This window comes from Grus americana, chromosome 4, assembly GCF_028858705.1.
Source record: "Grus americana isolate bGruAme1 chromosome 4, bGruAme1.mat, whole genome shotgun sequence".
Classification (NCBI taxonomy): Eukaryota; Metazoa; Chordata; class Aves; order Gruiformes; family Gruidae; genus Grus; species Grus americana.
Genome location: NC_072855.1, coordinates 40,557,893 through 40,581,634, shown reverse-complemented (window position 1 = coordinate 40,581,634; position 23,742 = coordinate 40,557,893). Strand labels below are relative to the sequence as shown.

The window sequence follows — 23,742 nt, the reverse complement described above, 5'->3', positions numbered from 1 at the left end:
ATTGAATTATTCTGATTCATTTTCACTATCTTTTTAATTTTTAACACCCTTTTTTTATTGAACATCATGTTGAGGTGGTTATTGTTTCTTACTGGGGGAAGAGGCTTTGAAGAATTTAAGTATGTTTTAATTTCTGCCTTTCTCTGAGTCCTGCATATCAGCGTTTTCAGAAGTCCAGATATTTTTCTCTTCCTTTATAATATACGTTGTGGTCTTGGTTTATAGTCATGATGTATATACTTATGTGTGATTCTTATATTTATAAACATACACTGACTTTTTTTCCTTTAATGGTGCTATCTTCAGTGTTAATGCAAATCAAGGCTGAATACAGAGAGGAACTGAAAGTGGTATGCTAGAGATAGAAGATGATTTATATAGAGGAAATCAGCCTGGTTTTAAACTTTAAACAAATTTCAAAACAGTGCACCAAAACTGCACATTCTGCAAGAGTTTATTGCTGCATAGTTCTTGAATAGAAGTTGACAGAGAAAAAGAGCAGACGCATAAATAAAAACATAACTTTGAGTGTGTGGGATGACAGTCTCTTCTAGACAATGATGATGATGGCTTTTAGGAGACCGGGCGAGTGTGAACTGGTCAGCGGCATAGGATACGTTCCCTTTACCCTCCTCTTTGTTTTTATAATAGCTGAATTGGGTAGTGGCATGGAAGACAGATGACTCTGTTCTGAAACTCTCCATTTTATCAAGTGATCTGGGCTTCTCCCAGTTCCAGCCTCGCGGGAGGAATTGGTTTTTTGCAGGTATACCCAGTGTAAATTTTAAAACCGAACTCATCACCTAGTCAGGGTTGCCTATTTTGAGTATAAATCACTATTAAAAATAATTATTGTATGTTAATTTTTACATCATACTTGTAGGTAGGTATCATTTTTTGTCTGTTTTGACAGGAGAGGAAAAGTTAACCTATTGTAAACTTGACTACATCTGGCTTAGTCTAATACAGATACTGAACACTACATTATAGTGTCCCGTATCCTTTTACAGCTTTTGAGAATTTGGCTTAGATGTACACACACGCTATAAAACAAAAATACCTTCTCTCCTGAGCGATATGATTTTAATAACTCAGTCAGCAGACACGTGCTGTGTTTTTCCTTTTCAGCTTCCCTTCAGAGCTATTCAGGGGCTGATTTAGCAGTGTAAAATAACTGACACTGATGGTCTCTAGAAAAACTACCAGGTTTTTTTACTAATAATTGGACTCAGTACCTGGGTTTCACATGAGTCATAGCTGACTCTGTGCTATGTATGTATAATTCATGGAGTGAGTTTGTCTGGCCTAACAACCAGTACTACGGTTTTCCAATATGTGATGACTGTTAAATAAAGGCAGTATTTTTCAAGAAATTTGTTTTGAAATACAGAACTTATGCTCTCTGCTCATATATGAATGGTTAGCAGATACAGCTACCCTGGACCTAACATGGCAGCAAACCGTTGTGTCTATATTTCCCACACTCCATTTTCCCAGATAACTTTCTTGAATCAGAAAATTGAGTAAAGCAAGCTCAAGATGTGGTTTTCTCATGTATGAGTGACTGGCAAACAAGCACGGACTGGAATGGCTCTGAACACCTTGCTGCATGCAACTCTATTGTTTCACTATAATAATTCTTCAAACTGCTTTAGGCTATTACTTGGTAAACATAATTAACTTAATTTCAGTAACTCAAATTGCATTCTAGATTAAAAATGGCCGAGAGAGTAGAATCTTGCTCCACTTCTTTCTCCCCAGAGAGAAGCATGAACTAGTACAGGCTGCAGAGCGTGCCAAGCTGCCTGAAGAGATCTCCAGTTGTTAGGAGAGCTGCAAAACACAAACACTCTTAATCATAGCAGAGCTGCTGGTGGCTTTTTGCTCTTCCTGCCAGAAGAAAAGCAGTGCTGACAGCACAGATACAGGATTTTCTTCTTACACTCTTTGAGACCAATGTTGAGGGACACAGATGCTGGACTGGGTAGATGTTTGCTCATGCTCAGTGTGGCTGTCCTTATTTCTTAGCTGCTGCCTTCTTCAGTGATATGAAATGAAAATGGAGCTTAATAGTTGCAAACAGTTCGAAATGCTGGCTCATAAAGAGCCCTGCCTGTCCTTCTTTATGAGAAATCCTCTTTGATCAGAAGGGAGTTACAGCTGCGTAGAAGCTTATATATGTTATGCCTTACAGGGAGGAACAGTTGCAATGCTTGGAAAATGTTATTTTCATTATAATTCTTTATACAAAGTCAGTTGGGAGCAGTCTTTTTGCTGAACAACACTCTCCCTTCCTTCCTTAATCTCTTCTGCAAACAGCAGGTCTGACTGTGGAGAGAGATGTGCTGAATTCTGCTCAGACATTTTTTCCTTTGTCAAAATACAAAGGGAACTGTAACAAGAAGATGACGCCAAGCTAACTGAATGATACTGGTTCTGATATTTTCAATGGAGACCTCTGTATTAATGCATGTTACGAGTCCAAGAAGTGTTGCAGCAGCTTCTACGGCAGTGTCAGTGTGGGCACGCTGCTGCACATAGGGGTCAGGGGTGGGGGGGGAAGTGTCCCAGTTTTTCTTGTGTTTCTTGATAGAAACAGTTTATTTTGCTGTGAGTGCTAGCTGTGTGGAGGGTACAGCTGTTCTGGAAGGGCAACGAGAATTCATAACACCGGATTTTCTGAAGCTCCCTACAGTTGCAGTTGTGTATATAGGTCTTCAACAACTACTTGTTATGTATTTAGGTATCAGCTTTATTTCTTTCTGAAGCATAGAGGTCAATATCTCAGCTGATGCAGCTCGCCTTTGTAGCCTGTGCACCTGTAGAAAGTGACTGCAAGGTAAATGCCGATGTTCCTAGTAGCTTTTAAAAGCTTTGTCTACCTTTTGCGTTTACATATTTTTTTCTTTATCGCTATTTCCCACTGATGCAGCATCCCATAATACAACCAAAGGGGAAGTAATGAGCATAGACAGGTAACAGTATTTTTATTAACTTGCTTAATGGTGCTTGCAGTGAGGAAACTGAAGCATTAATCAGCGCTTGTGTTGGAGCTGAGCGCCCCACGTTAGTACTACTACAGTACAGGGGGCTCAGAGGCAGCTGCTTTAGGAAGGACTTGTGATACCATTTTTCTAGTTCTCAAACTGACATCCATGAGTCGAGGGGAAAAAAACTGCTTTCTTCCTCCTCCCCCCTTTGTAGTCTGCAATGCCTAAGATCTTTTGGAGAAAGGACATATTTTAAAAAACATTGATTCATGCTTTGATCATGCACTGAGACGTGAGAGAAGAAAGAACCTAAGCAAGGGAAGACCAGATTGGTGGTTATAGTATTTTGAAGGGTAAAATATACATTTTTAAATGAAAAACAGAATGCTGTAGGGCTGTTGACAGATATCATAAATACACATTCTAGGGGAACAAAATTTAACACTGGCCAAACAGTATTTCTAACTGTAAAAGTATCAGGATTTTATACACTACTGTCATGCAGGCTTTGTAGTACGGGAAGGATGGAAAATTCAGTTTTCCTGTGGGAAACAGCACTTGCTGCTAACCCTGGCACAGTTTCAGATAATGGACTGCAAAGTCCTGAGACTTGTACTGTAGAAAAGGTTTACACAATCAATATGACAGGTTTTTACAGCTCCCTGTGAGCCTTACATACTTGAACATTCGATAACTAAAACATTTGGCTTCATAGGCAGGAGAGCTGGAAATAACTTCAGGTTTTAAATCTTTAAAACATTCCTGACAGTCCTTCTGTAACATGTACTTGGAATATGCAGAGTAAATAATGGTGTGGTATAAAGATTCTCTTAGTACCACTTCACTATGACCTCATAACTCCGTTGATTTTTATCCTATAAAAATTTATGTCACAGCTGTCATATTACATATTCTATATATATTACATGGCACATTATTCTATATAGCATATGTGATAAAATTGTTCTTTCTCTAATTTGATATTTATGTATCCTTGAAGTTGTCCTAACGCACAAGGATTTAGAAAAGAAATTGTAAATGTGCGTGGGAAAGGAGAAGAGGATACGTAAAACTTTTAGTTAAGAAAATTTTTTTTTATAAAGGCAAAGAGGAGGGATAATAAGAGTATTAAAAGATGGCGGTTTCAGCAAGATTGGGTTTTGATAGAATTGCTGAATTTCCAAGTTTGGAAACTTCACTTCCAAAGCCCACCATTTCCATTTCAATTATTTATGTGTAGCTTTTGTTTAAACTAGAATTTTTTTAATACTGTTGGCAAGACTATAAAACATACTGAAACGTACGTTGGAGCAAGCTCCAAACTTCGATCGTTTTCATCCAGGGTGCAGAAGGTGTTGCTACTGAAGCAACCTGATGGCTCGTTGCAGCTGAAAGGGACATCCTTCTCCTTCCACCTCTGCACGTCCCCTCTCCTGTTAGATCAGCGCAAGCGTGGTATCCTCCTGCCCCTCAGAGCTGACGCAAACCCGTGCATGGATGCCTCGGCTGTAGCTTAGGTGGCTTATTTTGGTTCCTGACTGAGAGAAACTGAAGCTGTAGGCAATTCTTACAAGCCTTTCAGTACAAAAATAGATTTGAAGTGAACACGAGTAGTTAAATCAGCGTAGCCTCAAACGGCAACCGCCTGACTGCCAGCCCTTCTGCCTTTGTGAGTTTTCTCAACAGAATCATCTGTGCAAAAATATTATGCAACACTAGGATCCTTTTTTCAAATTGCGTGGTAGGAATGTGGTTTCCAGATTAGTTTGGCTAAGGGAAATGTGCAAATACAAATCTGTAACCATTTAAACACGGCCCATCTTGATTCTTACACTGTTACTCGTCCCTTTACTGACCAAGTCCCTTTGGCTGAAGGTTTCCTATCTCTTTTCATTACGTAGGGTCTGTAACGTGCTCATCAGTAGGATACGCCACCGCTCGGTCACTGCAGTTCTGGCCCTCGAATTATTCTTACTAATTTCATTAGCAGATTAGCATAAGACCACCCTAACCCCGAGAGGGGACAGGTCTAGATGAGGGAGAAGAAGAAAGTGACTATGGCGGATTTCTGTCTCAAGCTTCCAGCTTTAACAGGCTGACAGAAAAAACTGCGAGGCAAAAAGAAAGTGAGCAAAGAGAAATGTTTAATTGAAAAGCCATGCCTTCAGTTGTCCCATGAGGAAAGACCATGTGTTTGCCCGCCTAGTTGAAATACAAGCAAAGACCTGGAAGCCACTGTGTGATATATTGAAGTGACTGGGAATTGTCCACCCAGCTCCCCTGCGGTGTGGCCAACCACTTCAGCTGCTTTTTCTTCAGATGTAGCGGACACAAACCAGTGCCATGAAGTCAGAGAGCTCCAAGTCTTGATCTCTTCACATTTAGTGTTTGTGAGCGGTAGTACGAGCAGTTGAATTAAAGATCCTCTTAATCCTAAATGTCTGTAGATATTTTTAAGCACAGTTGGATTTGGGTTGTATTAAGAGTACAAATTGCTTGTTATTAAACCTCATAATAATATAATATTTTTTTCTGTTATTTGATAGCACACTTAAAAGAGAGGCTGGATGAGTACATTAAGCAGTGGAACGGCCTTGTAAAGGTATTTAGAAATGAGAGGCGAGAAGGTTTAATCCAAGCTAGGAGCATTGGAGCCCAGAAGGCTAAACTTGGACAGGTAGGAGCCAGTTCACACCCAAGTCTGTCTTTATTTTCTTTTTCAGGGGGAGAGGTGGTGGTGGTTCTATGTTCAAATAGATGTGTAGAGATGTTGTATTATCGATATTGTTTTAAAAAAAGATGAATTATACTCATTTAAGCTTCATTTTTTTTGTTTATAATATGAAAGTATTTCAATGTAAATAAGCTTAATTAAATCATCATGATCTCATACACAGAAATATAAATGTTTACTTTTTTCTTTTGAAGGTTTTGGTTTACCTTGATGCCCATTGTGAGGTGGGAATTAATTGGTATGCGCCACTTATAGCTCCTATATCTAAGGACAGGTAATGTTCTCCTGTTATTTCCAGTGTCTGGCCTCTTAGGAAGAAAACGTCACAGTAACAATCTTCACTTTTCAAACTATAGTCAATATGGTTTATATCTATATCAAAGTATATCGATATGTGCTGTATGATGTTTTTATTATCTCCCAGCATATAAACTATGTAAGGAGGAAGGAAAATAGTCAGTCATAAATCTCCAGATAGTTTATTTCAATAGGCATACTGAGTATTTTGCTTAGTATAGATTAAATATAAGATAACTCTCATCTTTTGCAAGACTGTTACAAAAACATTCTGTTCTAGCTGAATAAGGACCCTGATTAAACAATATAACTAAACAAAAACGTGATTTTTGGTAGAGGAAAAGTAGCAGTAAGTGTTTCGATTTAACAGGGATTTAAAGCCCCTGTGATCTCAAGAGTTTTATAACTTTCTCATCTTTGGTCTTGCAATATGGTCTTATTTGTTTCCTCTGAAGCACTTTGGAGCGTTGCCCCTAGCAAAGAGAGGCCAGGGCTTGAGCCTCTCCCTGCCGTGAGCCCAGAGGCTTGCTAGGAGTCAGTGGTGGAAATGCCTGCACTGTGTGCGTGGGGTCTGCGAGAGGTGACACAGGAGGGAGATCCCCAGGGGCTTCATGTCTTCCAGCTGTTGAAATGCTGTTGTTGCTGTGTGCTGCTGCACTCCTAACTCGTGCAGTCGGGGGGATATGTGTGTTTAGGAAACCATGTGCTTGTTTAAACTCTTTAATCCCATAAAATAACTGCTTAATCCTAAAAACTATTTATTAACCTGTCGTACTACCAGAACTTCCTTGAAGAGTTTTTTTTGTATGTTTTAAAGGCCATAACTCAGCGTAAAGACTGTATTTGCTCTAGGATACTAGGTAGAAGATGGAAAAGCTTGTGTGCTTCCATCAAATGTGTGTTACTGTTTTACACGAGAAAGGCAAGTGAGAACAGGCAGCTTCAGAGGCGTCCTCCAGCACCCGCCTGCAGAGGCGGAGGTTACGGGAGGACCAGCGATGCCAAAGGACGTGGTGCCAGCAAGCAGTGCTCGGCAGCCTTCGTCCAAGCCCTGGTCCCCTGGGTGCAGCATGCTGCTGTTTCGGCCTCGAAGAAGCGTACGGCATTAGCATTTCTTTCCCCCCCTCCGCTTGTCTTTCTGTCTCATAGGATTTGACTTAAAAAGATGGAAGTGCTCCAAGTTTGGTCACCAGGAAACCCATTTGGAAAATTTGTGGAAAATTACAAGATAATGTCTTTTCCTTGGTGAATATTCTATATGATAGATCACAATGAGGACCGTATTGCAAATCAAAAAGGGAAAATTCTACTGAAGACTGCTGCTAGGAGAGCACCAGTAACATTTTTTGATCATGAGCGGCTGGATTTGCAGTGCAGTTGAATAGGACAGAATAGTGAAAATGCATGTTTACACTGGTAAAAGCTAAGAGCTTATCATACTTGTTGACAGCTACAATCTGATATGAATAGAAATTATGGGAAATAATAATACTCTGGGAACCCTAGCCCTCTAAGGGCTCCTCTGTTGCCGCCAGCAGTGCTTTATTAGAAGATCAGGGTCAAGAAGTACACATAAAGGAAGAAGTATTGATAAATGAATTGATATATTAGCATTTCAGACCTATCTTTTCTCCTTTCAGAACCTCTTAAAACAACATAAAGGACTATCTCTTTTTTTATTCTAATGAGGCTTCATTTTTTAATAGTATGTTTACAAATGACTTTTCATATAAATTGCTGTATAAGCTAAATAATTAATGGTGTAAATTTCAGATTAGACAGATTCCTCTTCTGAAATTATATTTTGCTCTTTCTTTCCCTTCTATAAATGTTTCAGAACTACATGTACTGTACCTCTAATAGATTACATAGATGGGAATGATTATTCCATTGAGCCACAACAAGGTGGGGATGAAGATGGTTTTGCCAGAGGGGCCTGGGACTGGAGTTTGCTATGGAAACGAATTCCATTAAGCCACAAGGAAAAGTCCAAACGAAAACATAAAACTGAGCCTTATCGGTAAAGAGAGCTGTTTACATACTGTGAATCGTAATGAATAATTGTCTAAACCCTTTCGTTTTTCCCTCCCCACCCTCTTTTCCCATGAACTACGGTCGGTGCACGTGTACCACGCGGGTCCTTGCACATAACCGCATCTTCCCTGCCACCATCCGCCACCCCGCAGAACCACATGCACTGTGCCGCTTATAGATGTCATAGATGGCAACACTTATAAGATTGTGCCGCAAGGGGGTGGTGACGAAGATGGGTTTGCTAGAGGAGCGTGGGATTGGAGTATGCTATGGAAGAGGGTTCCTTTGACCAAGCGAGAGAAGGAAAGCAGAAAGACAAAAACTGAACCGTATCGGTAATCACTAAATCACTTACCCATTTCTTTTTTTCTGAAGTCGATATTGATCCACTAAAACTTGCATGTACCTCTAGCCTGAAAATCTTCATATTTCTAACCACACCAGCTGCTTCGTTTAATCAGACCTGTTTGCCACAACTGACTACTTGCTCAAAATCCCTTTGCTACCTTGTGCTGCCTCTCCATTCCTGCTCTTGTGCGGTTAATAGGCTGCACATTAGAATGACAGGGTTTTGTTAGGCAAAACAAAATACTGTACGACTTTGTTTCCAGGGAAAACTTTATTTAGCTATATTTTTTTTTAAGTAGTGTTGGAAACAACACTGCTTATTTAACCATTTAATTTGAAATAACGAGCATGCTGTGAGTATTTATAATAGCTGGTAATGCATAAAATCTGTAGCGTGCTGTCATGGCTCGATGCATGCATACAGCTTGTGGATTATGCATGTGCATCAGAAAAATCCCTTTGTCATATTTCTCCCACTCGCTTCATAATAGATCACATGTGACAAAGAAGTATACTATTTAAGAATCTTGACTATATCTTTTCAAAGGTCTCGGTATGTTTGGGGATTTTAATTTAATGCACATAACATTAAAAAAAGAAAAAAAAAAAGAAACCACCATCTTATTTTTTGGGAAAACTCCAATAACTTCCACAGAAGTCTGACCTTTTTCTTACATTTTGAAGGGGTGTATGTTTTCTTCCCAGCAAACAGAAACTGGCTAGAAACCCTAGCTTAGAAACCAGGGTTTCTGGATGGCTTTTCAAGACTGGGAGACTGTGGTTCTGCTTTTTTTTTATTACTTTCCCCTTCACACTTAACTAAGCGTGTTACTACATTTGAATGCAATCCTCACATCTTCAGAATCTAATGTCTTCTATTGCTTGTATATGTGATTTAAACATTGTAAGAACCGTTGTTGGTAATTCCCTATCCTCACCCATGATTGTTCTCTGCTAAAATGGCAACACATGCAAGGAAGTTATGAAGCTTTGATCTGTTTTGTATACAGTATAAATAATACCATTTTCTGACAAGGCTGTCCACGTTGGAACTTTAATATTCGCTTAGAGGGGGATAAGCTATTTCAAACATTGCTGTTGTGTTCTGTGTTTACCATCCAAACAGGTCTTAAAATCGTTTAAACTGTTCCCAGAAACACAGAACACATGTTCTCAGAATGGTTTAAAAGATTACTTTATTTTTAATAATACTTTCAGAGTTACAATGTTGCCTCTAAAAAGAGACATTCCCTGCATCTGTTTATGTCCAGGCTGGATGCATTTTGTGGCAGCAATACCAGGGCAATTAAGACCAAGTAAAAGTCTTGCCGAAACCATAGCCAGGACTGCCTAGTTTAAAAAGAAATCAAACCAAACCAAAATGCCTCAACAGCTTAAAGAGCAGGAACAAACTTTTTGTAATGTGAGAATTGCCCCAGGACTGTATCCTCCTTTCAGAAATGTTGTGCTTACCTCTTCATATCCTATAAAATAAACTACTGAGCTTATGCGGATTTTACTGTGTTCTTTAACACACTTGACAGCACATTGGAGGCCAAGACTGAAACTTCAGTGTCTGAGGCCTCTGCACTTGCCAAGTCTTTATGGTGCCGAGGAAAACCAAAAACGCAGGAAAGGCGCATGGCTGTGCTGTGCAGCATGCTGCTCCCCACTGCGCTCCCCGGCTTCCTACCCGTGGAACCCCCGCGGTGCAACAGCCGCATTGGAGGAAGACACAGTAGGCAGACAAGTAGAAGGGGGCGTTTAGGAGTAACTCAGCGTCTGATGAGGTCATTTAGAGAGCAACCGAACTGATAACTGTTATGCTTAACTCAGCTGACGGACCCAGCAGCTCTGGTTTTGTTGCTGCCCTGCCCCTGCTATGCGGAGGGGGATGTGCTGACCCTGCGGGTTACTTTTTCTTAAGCAGTTCTCTTCCAGACATTTACTTGAAGAAGGGAAATATGTAATAATTGTTGTTAAAAGGAGCACCGCTAAATTAAAAATCTAATGGAATGAAAAGACTCAATAGTGCTAGAAATGACCCATCTCTCAATACTTTGGTCATGAAGGAATATTTCACCTGTGTTTTACTTGGCTCACCAGAGTGATCTGGACTCTTGGATCCTCTTCCTTTCGGTGCTGCGTATCATCTGAAGTCAGAAAGAATTCATTTTTTTCCTTACCAGCTTTTTTTTTTTTTTAAAATTGCCAACTTAGTGGGGACTTCAGCTTTTATCCATTAGGGTTTTTATATATTTATTGATCCTCAGGTGAAAAATACTTGGTATGTGCACTGGAAATGGCTTAACGTGTCCTACTCTCTATTTCAGTGTGAGCAAGGTACCAAAGAATTTTTGTTAGAGCCATTCTGCAAAAGTGCTCTAATCCAAACCACAACGTCTTTTTGACACATTAAAACTTGCTAATTGAACCTTGGCATCCATGGAGGGATTTACAAAGCCATTAAAAAAAAAAAAACCAAAACCTAAACCAAAATGGAAACATTGTACAACTTGATCCAGGCCCTTTTAAAAATTTCACTGAGTATAATGAAAAATGTCTCATATGGCAGTGGTAGAAAAAGAGCCAGAGGGAGAAGATAGAAAGGTATCATTTAGCTGGAAGAACTCTATTGCTTGTTTAATGTGGCAGCTCATCAGAACATAAAACTAAGTCTGTTATATGGTCTCATCTGTTATCTCAGCAACTGGAACGACTTTCAAGAGAGAAATGTCTTACCTTTTTTATTTTAATAGAAACACGCCGGCTGACTGAATGGATAATACCAACCAAAATTTTGTGTAATTAAAAAAACCCGAAAAAACCATACTAAAATCTGTGACTTCACTAGAAATTATACAGATGTCACTTCAGAAAATTGTTGGAAGCTGATGACAAAGCTTTATGATTTTTCAGTGTATTGCCATTTATCTAATCTTTATTATATGATAACAGTGGATTGCTTCCTTAATTAATGCTTTCTCCAAGTGTTATCATACCCTTTTGGCAGAAGGATTTACATGGTCTTCCTCTTTCAGGTCCCCTGCAATGGCTGGTGGATTGTTTGCCATTGAACGTGATTTCTTCTTTGAGCTGGGTCTCTATGATCCAGGGCTTCAAATTTGGGGTGGTGAAAATTTTGAAATTTCTTACAAGGTAACACCAAAAGTTGAAAAGTAATTCAGTTTAGTAGATATTTTTTCTGTAAATACATCTCTTTGGAGTTCAGACAGATCTACCTCTGATTTGCACGGCCTCATGAAGGTTTTGTTGTGAGGAGATTTTGTGGCAGAAATGCATCTTCTCAGTGTTTCCTTGTGGGCTTTGGGGCAGAAATGTTCAGAGGGGTGGTGTAGTGTTGAGACCCGAGTGCTGAGCAATCTCGATTTTGTTAATGGTTTGGGATCACACACCCCTAAATATCTAATCTGGAACCAGACTGGCAAATTTGATGGGGAGGAACTGAGTGCTCTCGTGGTGAATATAGAAAAATGTTGTTTCTAATGAAAGTGATTATAGAGAACAAGTAGCACTCAGTTTATGCATAGATGCCTGTAAAGTATATAACAATGCAACAAAAACTAATCTGCTCTGGTTTCCTCCTCCCTACCATTTTTACAGGTGAAAAATGATCTCATGTACTTTTCAAAATTTCAAGAACTTCTTTACAAGAGAAGTCTTCATAATTGAAACACTACTGCATAATTCATAATCACTGCAGAAGATTTTATTTTCACTCCTAGGCATATGCGTGCTCTCCAGTTAGCAGGAAACGTAAGATGATAATCATTAGCTTCTTGTAGCTTCAGTATTCATAATGACACAAGTGGCAGACAGCAGGAATCTGTCCCAATTAACAAACAAAAGTGGAGACATCTAATAGCCTCAGCAGCGATCTGTGAAATCATAGCTGAATTTTACTAAAAGTACATTCAGAGCTCCCCTAGCTGCTCTTGCTCTTCATGATTTTGAGGAAAGCTCTGAGTGCATTTGCTCAGCTGTGCAAAAGGTAGTTACTGAGGATGTTACGCATGCAGGGTCTTTTATCCTTCTAATTCTCCATCTTGCTTAAAGCTAAATCATGATTGAAATTACATACAGTAGTTTTGTAATTGAAGTGCTGATTATGTAGAGACCTTCAAATTGGTTTCATGTAGATCACAACCAATCTTTAGAAGAACTAAATAGCGTTTATCAGTCTTGCATGCTGACTCCTAGTTAGCAGATATAAAGGCCTTGCATATCTGAGGAGGGTTTTTTTCACAAAACTTAAGAAAATCAATATCATGATGCAATGAAGGAAGTAAACTATTCGGCCCACCTTTCCTAATACTGTTAAGTGATATTTTTAATGTGGAATTCAGACTAATTCAGAACATCCCCCAAATTAGCTTGAATTTGGATTTGATGCTATGTTTCAAACTTGTCAAAACAATGAGCAGCTAAATTCAGATTTAGGTATGTTTTCTTTTCCTCGTAAATGGATTATCCAAGAACGTGTGGGAGGGAGGGAATTTCAGAATGGTAATATGTTTTACCTATTTTTTATTTTCAGCTACTATAGTTAAAGAAAAATCTGTTTGTACTTGGAACAATGGGTTACCAAAGACATCCTTATCTCCTAATAGCCTTTATTAAGAAAAACTTAAATGTGATGGGCATCTAACCAAAATCCATCTTAGTGATGGTTATGTGAATTGCTTTAATAAAATCAAAATATTATTAATTCTGTCATAATAAAAATTACCCAGTTCCAGATTTTGTGCACTCATTCATTACTGTTGTTTTAAAATAGCAATAGAATGAGATGGCAAACGTTTTTAAAAGCTTTTTAAAGAAGTAATTTAGTTGAGTAATTTCATGGCTGAGTTGAAGATGTACTCAATACAGCCTTTCATTTCAGAGACCTGTTATGTTTATGCTTACATCTGAAGTGAAAATATTTAAATATATCACACAGTTGGTACAGTAAGAAAAGTAGCTGACATATCTTCCTTAATTTATTATCTATTTGTCTGTCTTAAATTCCTGTGCATATATATATATTAATAATACCTTTGCTTTAACTTGTAGATCTGGCAGTGTGGGGGAAAACTGTTGTTTGTTCCCTGTTCTCGTGTTGGACACATCTATCGTCTCCAGGGTTGGCAAGGAAATCCACCCCCTGTGTATGTTGGGTCTTCTCCTACATTAAAGGTACTGTTTTGCTGCAACCGTGAAGGTGTTTTTTGATTTCTTAGATAACAACAGTTTTAGATAAACCTATTTAAATTATCAGTAGCAATTTAGAGAGCACTTCCTCCAAAGCTGTTTAGTGTCTGAAGCTAAGATGGTCATCCCCACGGGAGGGGAAATCATTGTGCCAATCCCACTGTTAAGAGCAGAGATTCCTGGAACCCATCTTCTTGCTACCCCTCTCCCCATCTTTGAGGTACAAATCACGTTTCCTATTACTCTCAGCACCCCAAGCCTTTGCTGCGCTGTGCTCAAATGAAGTACGAAAAACTCTAGTAACTACAGCACACTCCTGGAGATGATGATCCTGGGTTTGAAATCCCCCTTTGGCTTGATAGGGTGTGATCCTAGGCTGAGTTAGTGAATGCTGTAACCTAGTGTCTCTCAGACCTTCTCTTGTGCAGTGTTTGAGCATTGGTAAATCCTGTTCCCAAAGACCCAGTTCTTTGTGAATCCCAATCTCAGAGCAGTCTTCGTAGACATTACCTGTAACCATGACTACTGGTAGGGTTACAGAGTATGGCTCGAGTTGGTTCTGTTGAAAAGGTTCTGTTGAAAGCTTAATGGTAGAAAACTAACCTGGCACCCAAAAAAAGAAAAAAATAAAAGCCTCTGTTAGTAATGTGAAGTAAATTGATGAACATTTTGATCAGACAAGCACTAGGACCAGTACAAGGGAGGGAGGAGGAAATGGGCGTAGCTGGGAGTGGAGACAGGATAGCAAATGATCGCTCCATTGCTCAGTGCAGGCAAGATGTTTGTTTGCCTTGTCTGAAATTATAAAAACCATTTCACTCTTTTGAAAAGCTAATCAAAGATATTTACTGCATATCTGAACACCTTACATGAGGCTGCTCGACTGCTTACTGAACAAAACACTGATGAGTGGTCTTAAATATTAAGTTGCTTCTCTGTACAAGGCAGGATGCAGGAATAGTTTTCTCCCTCTTTGGACACCCTCCGATCTCCATAGTAAATGCGCTTTTTTTATAGCTTTGTTCAATTCATGATGGATGTGGATTAAAGTAAAACTCAAAATCATTTGTGCCTTTAGTCAGATCTATTAAGACTGCTTTAACACCAGGTTATTAATGCTAAAAGAATTGTACAAAGTGAGGTGTGTATCTAGAACATGTACAGGTAATATAGAGATAAGAGCCATCAAAGAGACTGAGAATACAGACGTGAGGGAGAGGCTAGTTCACCAGGCGAGCTATCCATTTTTCCCCTTCTCCAAGCAGCAATAAACTATTTCAGAAGATAAAATCTCCTTGGTGTGTCACAGCTGACCTGTTTAAGACTTAATTTTTTCACCCTTAGTGGATTAATGCATATGATTCTCTGTATTAAACTGTAGAAGGTGAATAGAAACTCTAAATTGCAATTCTAGTACACAGCGAATGATTGATAGAATCAGAGAATAGTTTGGTTTGGAAGGGACTTCAAAGATCATCAAATATTGCAACATTTTATTGTACCCATAACTGAAGAATATTTTCAGATAAACATTCTCTAAACTTAGAAAAAGACTTTGTACTCTCATTAAGCAAGCCAGTTTATTTTGATGGTCCTAAACCGTCATTTGAAAATAATACGCATGTGTCTTATATAATCTGCTGAAGGTGACAGATTATTAGTGCTATATAATAATTTCATGCTGTCACTTTTGAAGAGGAGAAATCCTTAAATTTCTGGAATTAACATGCAGTTGCGTCTCACCTGTTGTGTGTGCTTTGAGGTCTCAGCAATGTTGTTCTTCACAGAACTACGTCAGAGTTGTAGAAGTGTGGTGGGACGAATACAAAGATTACTTTTATGCCAGTCGGCCAGAGACAAAAGCACTACCCTATGGAGATATATCTGAGCTGAAAAAGTTCCGTGAAGATCACAACTGCAAAAGTTTTAAGTGGTTTATGGAAGAAATAGCATATGATATAACTTCATATTATCCCTTACCACCTAAAAACGTGGAGTGGGGAGAGGTAAGTACAGCACATAACCTGTATTTATTTTAGGAGCTTTTTTTTAAAAACTGGGAATTCAAAAGGAAGCGATTGTTATGTGACATCATCTGGGAACAGGCTCTTTGATTACTGCTACACTAAGGTATGTGATACTAGCCAGAGAACCATAGAGATATAACCCTAGGAAAAAAATTTTATATATACTTCAATAGGTGCAATTTTTTTAATTAGCTCCATAGGTCCTTGAAGGATGATTTTCTCTCTCGCCCTGTCTTCGATTATGTCTAAAGCTCTTTTTTCCATAATTGGAATTTAGGGGGGGTTTAAAAGAAAAAATGTGAATCCTCCATGTGTAGGAGTATTGGCAAAGACTAATAGATGAAAATCTTTTTCTGTGAAGGGCTAGAGAACAGATCATGAAATCCAGGTGGAGTACATTCTTCCTACATTTGCTAGCCTGGAATGTACTCACGGTTACAGCCTCAGTAAATCCCTTATCTGCATGTAATAATTTTATATGATTCCTTAACAGTCATTTCAAGCATTAGTGTATATTAGGATAACTATGCTTTTTAAGATGTGCTTACAAATTTGGCATTTTTGTCTGGTTGACAGAGATGTCGCTAGGTGAGTGCAGGACATCTCACTGAACCCTGCCCATTTCGTTCTGGCATTTAGCCCACACCTTGGGGAGCTCTTACTGCAGGTCTCCTGCCTGCTTTCACTTTCTCCCCCCCACCCCACCTTTCAGTTGGTTCCAACCTTGCCCCGTCTCTCCTATTAATTTCACTTTTGCAGATTGTGGAGGCAAAATCAGAAAATCATCTTGCTAGCAAAGGAGGACTCCTGTGTCCTACCAAATTTAACAACCTTCTTTCCCAAGATTCGGTGGAATCCAGTTTTGTAACATCAAAAGAGCATTAGAAAGTACAGATCTACGCTGTTTCCTATAGCCAAGAAAGTGTCATCTCTAATTTTTCTTGAGGAGTTAGTGACACGGAGTGTGTGCATTGTGGAAGGGGGTACAAATAGTCTCGTATCTGAGGGACCAGGTGAACAATGACACCTAAAAGCTAGCACAAAGCATCAGTTACTACATTAGCCTTAGACCTCCTTTTGAATCCACATAAAGGGTTAGGAAGGCACATTATATATAACTATTCACTGAGGTAAAAGTACCTGAAGAGGATAAAATAGTAATGGCCACCTTGTGGGAAATCATCCCTGATAAAAGCAAGCGGCTCTGGTGAAGCAACAGGGAAGTCTGAAGTTCAGAGACTTCTCTGAAGTTTTCTTCAGCTCTCCTTCACTCGCTGCTAGTTATTCTACATCTGAGAAATTCCCCCCACCCCCATTTGTAACACCACACTAATTGCATTTCCAAGCTGTCAGGAATGAAAGTGTGAGGTTCACCTTCCCTAACACCCTCTCTGGAAGTCAGGTCTAAGCTTAGTCCTCCAGACTTTCTTCTACCGTCACAAAGAAGAAAGAGGCTCTGGCAAAGAAAATAGGTCTGGAAAGAATGTTATTTGTGTCGTAAAGTCTTTGTAAAGCTGTTCGTTGGCCCTTCTGAGAAGGGAATGGGATAATCAGCAGTTGAGGCATGCTTTCTGACAGGACTTTTATTCTTTATCCCTATGCCTGTGCCTGCCCCTCATCGATATTATCTTTTTTCCCCCCGTGTAATTGCTGCTGCAGAAGGTACACGTGAGCAGCCAGGTCAGTGGGCTGTGCCTGGCTGCGGTTAACAACTGCCGTGCATAACTTCTTTGCATCCCGTTTCTCTCATCCACAAGATGAGAGCAACTTAGCTGAGCTCCTGCTTTATTTATGAAGACCTGGGAGACTGAACATAGTTTGATAGGAGATTGAATAAATTAAAATACTTGAAAGTCCTACATTTTGGTGTCATTAATTTGGAACTCAGCTTTACAACTCTAGCTTTATCAGTGTACTCTAACTCACATAAGAGCCTGCAAATTAGCATGGGCAGCTTGAAGCTCCATCTCCCAGAACGGTTAACATCAGTATTTAAATTTCATACGCAGGTTCGTCTCGTATCTCTCTGTAGATATCTGTTTCTGGTTTGAAAGATAAGTGGGAATTTTCTTAACTCCTTTGTGCTTATTTTTTCCTTGAGACTAACTCAGAGTGCAAAACCTCTTTTCCAGATTAGAGGCTTTGAAACTGCTTACTGCATCGATAGCATGGGGCACACCAACGGTGGCTTCGTTGAGCTTGGGCCATGCCACAGAATGGGAGGAAATCAGGTGAGGAGCTTGGAAGCAAGTCTGAAGGAGAATTGCTTGCCGTGGATGATAACAGGCCAGTTTTCTGTTAAGCCTGTACATAAAAAGTCACTTAGGTGCCAGCTACAAAGATAGGAGTTAGGGATTTTCCATAAGCATACTGACATTGGTAACATATGGGAATTTGAAAATATCATTTCAAACACAAATGGTACAAAACTGATGGCAGATTCGTAATCTGTTTTGCAGTGAGGCAGGTACGTGAGGAAGCAAGAACTGTGTTTTACAGCAGCCATATCACTGCATTAGAATAACTGCAGCTGCTAGCATTGCTGCTAATTCATCATTTATCTTCACTTAATAATTAATCCTTCAGGAAACAATCTCCTTGCTTGCTTTGGCTCAATTATTTCACAAAGTTGTTTTGCTCTAATGGAAGTATAAAACACTTTTGTGCAGTAACTCATCTTTCACCACAGGAGACAAGAAATTGAATACAAATTTGTCTGTGCTTCATTTACAAATTAATTGGCAGAACATAATTACTAATAGATTGTTGCAGTCCAAGTTGCTATCGTGTTTGACCTGTATCTTCACAAACCTACCCATGCTACCACATAAACATGCTGTTCTGTCTTTACTTCTCCTTTTTTGGTTGGAAAACTTTTCAGAATTTAGTCCTTATTTATGCTGATGTAGACTTGAACCAGACAAGTTTTGTCATGGCAGTCACGAAAACACGTGCAGGATGATGCTTTTAAAGATCATATTTGGGTTAGCTCTTAGTAGCCCCTGGAAATGTCTCTTTTATTTTAATATTTAATAAAAAAGTTCCCTAAACTTTTTTTCTGTATATGTTACCCCCAAAACCCTTTTAACAATTATTTCATAAAAAGTAGCTAGGATAATATTTTTGTATCTGGATGCATTAGTTTGATTTCCTCCATGGGTAAAATGCCAAAGTTTTACTGTCTTCACACAAAATTACTGTCCAAAACCAAGGACTTGCTACCAGACCTTTAGAAAGATAGTGCACTGTTTAGCCATCAAATCATACAAAGGCTTTTAATCAAACACTTTTCAGAAGTCTCCCAAATAGTAATCCCTTTATTTTTATCATTTTTGTCTTGCTGGCTAAGTTTCTTAGCCTTCTAAATCCTACAGGAAAGTTATCCATGAAATTGAGTGTCATGATAGTAAAAGTGCATTAGATCATGTAAAATAAAGAACCCTCCTGAAAAACAGGTGTAATAACACCAGAGAATGTTTTGAATAATGCAATTTCATTGGTATTTTCAGTTTCTAAAATACTCATTATTTTGAATCAACTGTTATAAAAAGGTGGCTTTTTTTTTGCTGTTAGCTTTTCCGAATCAATGAAGCTAATCAGCTCATGCAGTACGATCAGTGCTTAACTAAAGGACCAGATGGATCCAAAATTATGATTACACACTGTAATCAGAATGAATACAAGGATTGGCAATACTTCAAGGTAAGCAACAGATATATAGTGGAAAAGAAATTATAATTTGCATCTTGGTTTTGTGCACCTTTTTATTTATGTGTATCTGAAAATAAAGATCTACGAAAAGGTTAACTGAACCAAGTAGAGTAAATCGTTAATTGCACATTCTCGGAAATCCATGCTTGCCAGGAAAACTTCCTCTAGGAAAGATGCTTTTGCTAGCCGTTCTAGTCGCTGTCTTCTCTAGCAAAATCTTTAAGGAAAATCTCCTGAGGCTACATGTGCTGCCACAGGTATGTTAGGAGTTAGCACTTGTCTTGGAGGAAGTAAAGAGACTGTCCACTACCAGTGACAGAGTTTCTATAAGTTTTTAGTGCCATCACCCTCTCTGCTTGTATGCTTTCTATCAGGAAAGTTTCTTTATCTAATGTATGCTGTGAGAAGATTACTTAAATGCTGGGGTGCATTTAGCAGCTAGGGTCGATATTATATCTAATTTTGGGAGGTCTAAACTGAAGTGTTGCTCTGTTTAAAGACAGATCTTTTTAAGCTTCATAGGAATAGGTAAACATAGCGTTACTCTTTGCCTTTTGTGTTGTCTTTGCCTTCCTCAGTATTTCTTTTTCCTGTTCATTAGCTGTTCTCTAATAACATGCTCTGTTGTGAATTCTGGGTGTGGTGCCATTATAACGCTATTGCAAAATCTATGAATTTTTAATAAAGACTTGGAATGTTGGCTGATACACGTGAGGGCTGCTACAGCCTATTTAGTCACTACATCTGTAAATCCTCTATTAATACTAGTTTTCAAAGTGTTACTTTAAAAAATGTCTAAGGTTATATTTCTGTTTGTCTCTTAAAAAATGAGACCGAATAGTCTAAGGGTGACGTTATCCTTGGATATAGGCACACATAGCTTGGTTCTGTGTGTAAGAAACTATTCTGTGTCAATTTTTCTTCAGTCTATCTAGCATATTGCATATTTATTAATTCATTTGCTGGTTATCTGGATTACGTTTGAAAGATGTAGGCACTGTTGAGTGCAGCAAAATCTGTTCGTTATCCTTTAAGCCACTCCACTTTTTATGATACTTGCATTAGAGCTAGGAATTATCAAGTGCCATAACGCCAATTCCACCCAGCTTTCTTGTGCCATATAGACAGACAAAATTCTTTAAACCTGGAATTTAAAAATCAGTAAGTGGTGTTTCGGTGCCTGCCGACTTCTGCTTTAATATTGGAATAAAATTGGAATAATATATAGCACTTGTTAAGTCTCCAGCCATTCTAGTGTGTCCCAGCATGTTACTTATAGAACAAAACACTGGCTTCCAGAAGAAGAATAAAAGGCAGGGTATGAGAGCGAAAGGACCACCACAGGTGTGTAACCAAGAAAATACTAGAAATTTGGCACACTCTGCTGTGCAGTACAGAGAGTATGACCGCTTCTTCTAATGAGGAGGGTGTAAGGAATGAAATGCTGAAAAATGTTGTGGCCTCATATGAATGAAAGCTGCCAGCAGATTTTATCTGGTTGGTCGGTTGGTTGTTTCTGGAATGAACGCTGGTGTGCCAGTTTGGTGAGCGTAACAGCCGTGCTGCTGGAGCGTTGAGCAGCAGCAGGGCTTCGGTGCCCACAGGCGAACGTCCCGAACAGGGCTGGCGGTGCTCTGCCTCTTGCTTTTGTTCAGACATCTGCTTACCTCTCCACACAGAGGAGCCGCCATGTCTGGCCACACGGCGGGAGCAGGTATCGAGCTAAAACGACATTTGGATGCACGCACGCGTGTGGGAGTGACGGGGTGACGGAGAGGGTCCCTGTGCCGGGGGGACCTGGGCTGCAGAGCCCCAGTCTGCAGCTACTTAGGCAGCCTCCTGTTGCTCTCATCCCCTCTTTTCTTCCTTCAGCCAGCCGAACAGGGAGCAAAGTTACTGCCTTTTTTTGTTTTTCCCCAGGGTGGTTAACGTTGGTGTGGTGCAGTTGCTTTATGCGAGGGCTAACCGGAGGAGGACCTGCCCGGTGAAGTCAGTTCTCGCTCATAGAGCTGTCCTCCAGAGTTAATCTGTTGGTTCGGTTACAGGATGGATGAAAATGCTGGAAGCATTTTAGACACAGTTTTTCTCAATGTCTTTGCAGTTAGTTACCTAAGAGAAATGTGAGGCCTTTCAAGCGAACCTACGCATATCAAGTTTCATAATATGTGAAAATCTAGGTTTAACGAGTAGTAAAATGAGCATAGAATTGATCTGTTCTAGGACCCTGAAACCTGGTTTTGTAAATAGCTATACTGCAGTTGTGAAGAAAATGTTAAAAAAAACAAACCAAAAAAAGAAGAAACAACACATGTTCCTGATGGTTTTGTTTTCCAGAATCTGCACAGATTTACTCATATTCCGTCAGGGAAGTGCTTGGATCGCTCCGAAGTCCTCCATCAAGTTTTTATTTCAGAGTGTGACTCCAGTAAAGCAACGCAAAAATGGGAAATGAACAACATCCTTAGTGTGTAGACAGACAAAACCTACCTACTGACACGTTAATTTGTACAGGACTGAAAATAGCCTGAAAACTGCTGCAATTATTAACTTTGTACAGCTGCGAGCCTCCTGACTTGGATGAAGGACATAGACGAACTGTGATTATTACAATAACATTATCATCCGCAGTTAATGTTTACAAAACTGCTTTACCTTAAACTCTGTAGATGTTTACATCTTTTTGTTTTAAGATGTTGGTAAATTAATGTGCTGTTAGCTATGTTTCATAGGAACATAGTTAAAAGCGTTGTCGTCTTCTTTGGGATTACACTCAGGGGTCTGAAGGCAGTTTTTTTACACACACTTGAAAAGGTTGGAGTAACCAGATTTTCATAGAACTTGGTGATTATCAACCTGTTGTATATTTTTATTTAATTTTACATCTTACTAAGCACTGCCACAGGTTATTAGCCAGGGTGGCCTTCTCTCACAGTCATGCTGCTTTTTTGGAAGGTGAATTTCAACATATTTAGTGCCTCTTTCATTTCTCTCTTTCACAAGAAAAGCATTTGTTGGAAATTATACAATGGATTTTTCTGAGCTGTCACCAGGGGTAGGGACCAACTGTACTACCCTGTGTAATTATTGTGTTACTGAAGACAAATTTCTATTGCCAGTTTGGCCGCTCTACTGCAACTGGACGCTGTGTACAGTGCAAGGAAGAGCTTAGTGTTGAGTTTAGCGCTAATGTGGTACATTTTGATGGAAGTAAGCACCCTCGCGATTCCAGTTAAGAATTTATAAGCACTAACTTGCTCGTTTAAACCATGCCTTACATAAAAATAATTAAAGAAAAAAATAAAATAAAGCTGCACAATTATGTAAAACTTAGAGAGAATCCAATGCTTCATTTATATTGTTATTTTAAATGGAAATCACTTAGAGGTGGACTAAAACTTTTACTTAGGAAAAAACATCCAGCTCCTTAACACATCTGTGTAATTCTTTACAAGGACATCTGTCAACTCGTTTGGATGCCAGACTTAGATTTGAAAAGAGAAATGGAAAACCTGAAACCACGTTTATTCATACTAATTTTCTTCTTATTTTTGTCATTGGAAACTTTTCCTGAGGGATTAAAAACACAAAACATAACCGCTTGGTGCTATAGTGTACAGACTAGAATGTGGAGAAGTTGTTTCTAAAAATGTCCTGGAAAGGAGTTTATGCCAACTCCCTTAGGGAGTATAAATATTTACTCTGAATGAACAGAGAGGTGGAGGAGAAATGACTTATCTTCACTTCCTTATTCCAGATTTTGTGACTGTTAAATGTTGACATCAGTGTACTGATTTCCTAAGAGTTATGCCTATAACATGTCACACTATTAAATATGACTAAATACTTCCCTGAAATCTAGACTAGCGTTGCATGCAGCTTCCATTGAAGTTAACAAGGGTTATGTATCATGTTTGGTGACAGAGTTTGATCTTTCTAGGGCTGTCTGCACTGATCTGTTAGTTCGGGATCTTTCCTAGTTTCTTTAAACTTCTCATCTATCCTTTCAGAGCTATGAAAAATAGAAAATAAAGGAGGGAGAAACTGGAAAAAAGAAAAAAAAAAGGAAAATAAGGGTGCGTGCCGGTACTTGTTCCTTGTGTGTATGAAAACTGACTCCATTTTTGTGTGTTGGGTAGATTAATTTAATCATACGACTATGCATAAGAGAAAGAACGGTGGCACATAAATTGTGCGGGTGTGCGTTTTAAATGGGTATTTTGTGCAATCCATTGAAAGCTGATGCTGTATGTGAATATGAATCTGTATGTGAGACTGAAACCTTACAAAACATGACATAGTAAGAAGCTGTTGCTGTAATGACTTTTTCCTACTATAGCCGGCTTGGAAAAAAATAATTCCCATATTCTTGCTGTGTAAGTTGATGATA

General features: G+C 39.1%; 1 protein-coding gene across 5 annotated transcripts in view; it reads left to right on the top strand.

Moving 5' to 3' along the window:
- The window catches only part of GALNT7 (polypeptide N-acetylgalactosaminyltransferase 7), a 74,426-nt gene extending 50,962 nt beyond the window's left edge, over positions 1 to 23,464 (top strand). For 3 of the 5 annotated variants that reach the window (XM_054823925.1, XM_054823927.1, XM_054823928.1), the window contains exons 4-12: positions 5,537 to 5,667; positions 5,919 to 5,998; positions 8,208 to 8,390; positions 11,445 to 11,562; positions 13,480 to 13,602; positions 15,405 to 15,623; positions 17,777 to 17,875; positions 19,218 to 19,346; positions 21,690 to 23,464. In XM_054823925.1, coding sequence (XP_054679900.1) covers positions 5,537 to 5,667; positions 5,919 to 5,998; positions 8,208 to 8,390; positions 11,445 to 11,562; positions 13,480 to 13,602; positions 15,405 to 15,623; positions 17,777 to 17,875; positions 19,218 to 19,346; positions 21,690 to 21,827 — 1,220 coding nt within the window. In that variant the 3' untranslated portion in view covers positions 21,828 to 23,464. Of the gene's footprint in view, positions 1 to 5,536; positions 5,668 to 5,918; positions 5,999 to 7,858; positions 8,042 to 8,207; positions 8,391 to 11,444; positions 11,563 to 13,479; positions 13,603 to 15,404; positions 15,624 to 17,776; positions 17,931 to 19,217; positions 19,347 to 21,689 lie in introns of all 5 variants that reach the window. The other 2 variants (XR_008576849.1, XM_054823926.1) reach the window with 2 other exon arrangements.
- Positions 23,465 to 23,742: the final 278 nt, after the last annotated feature.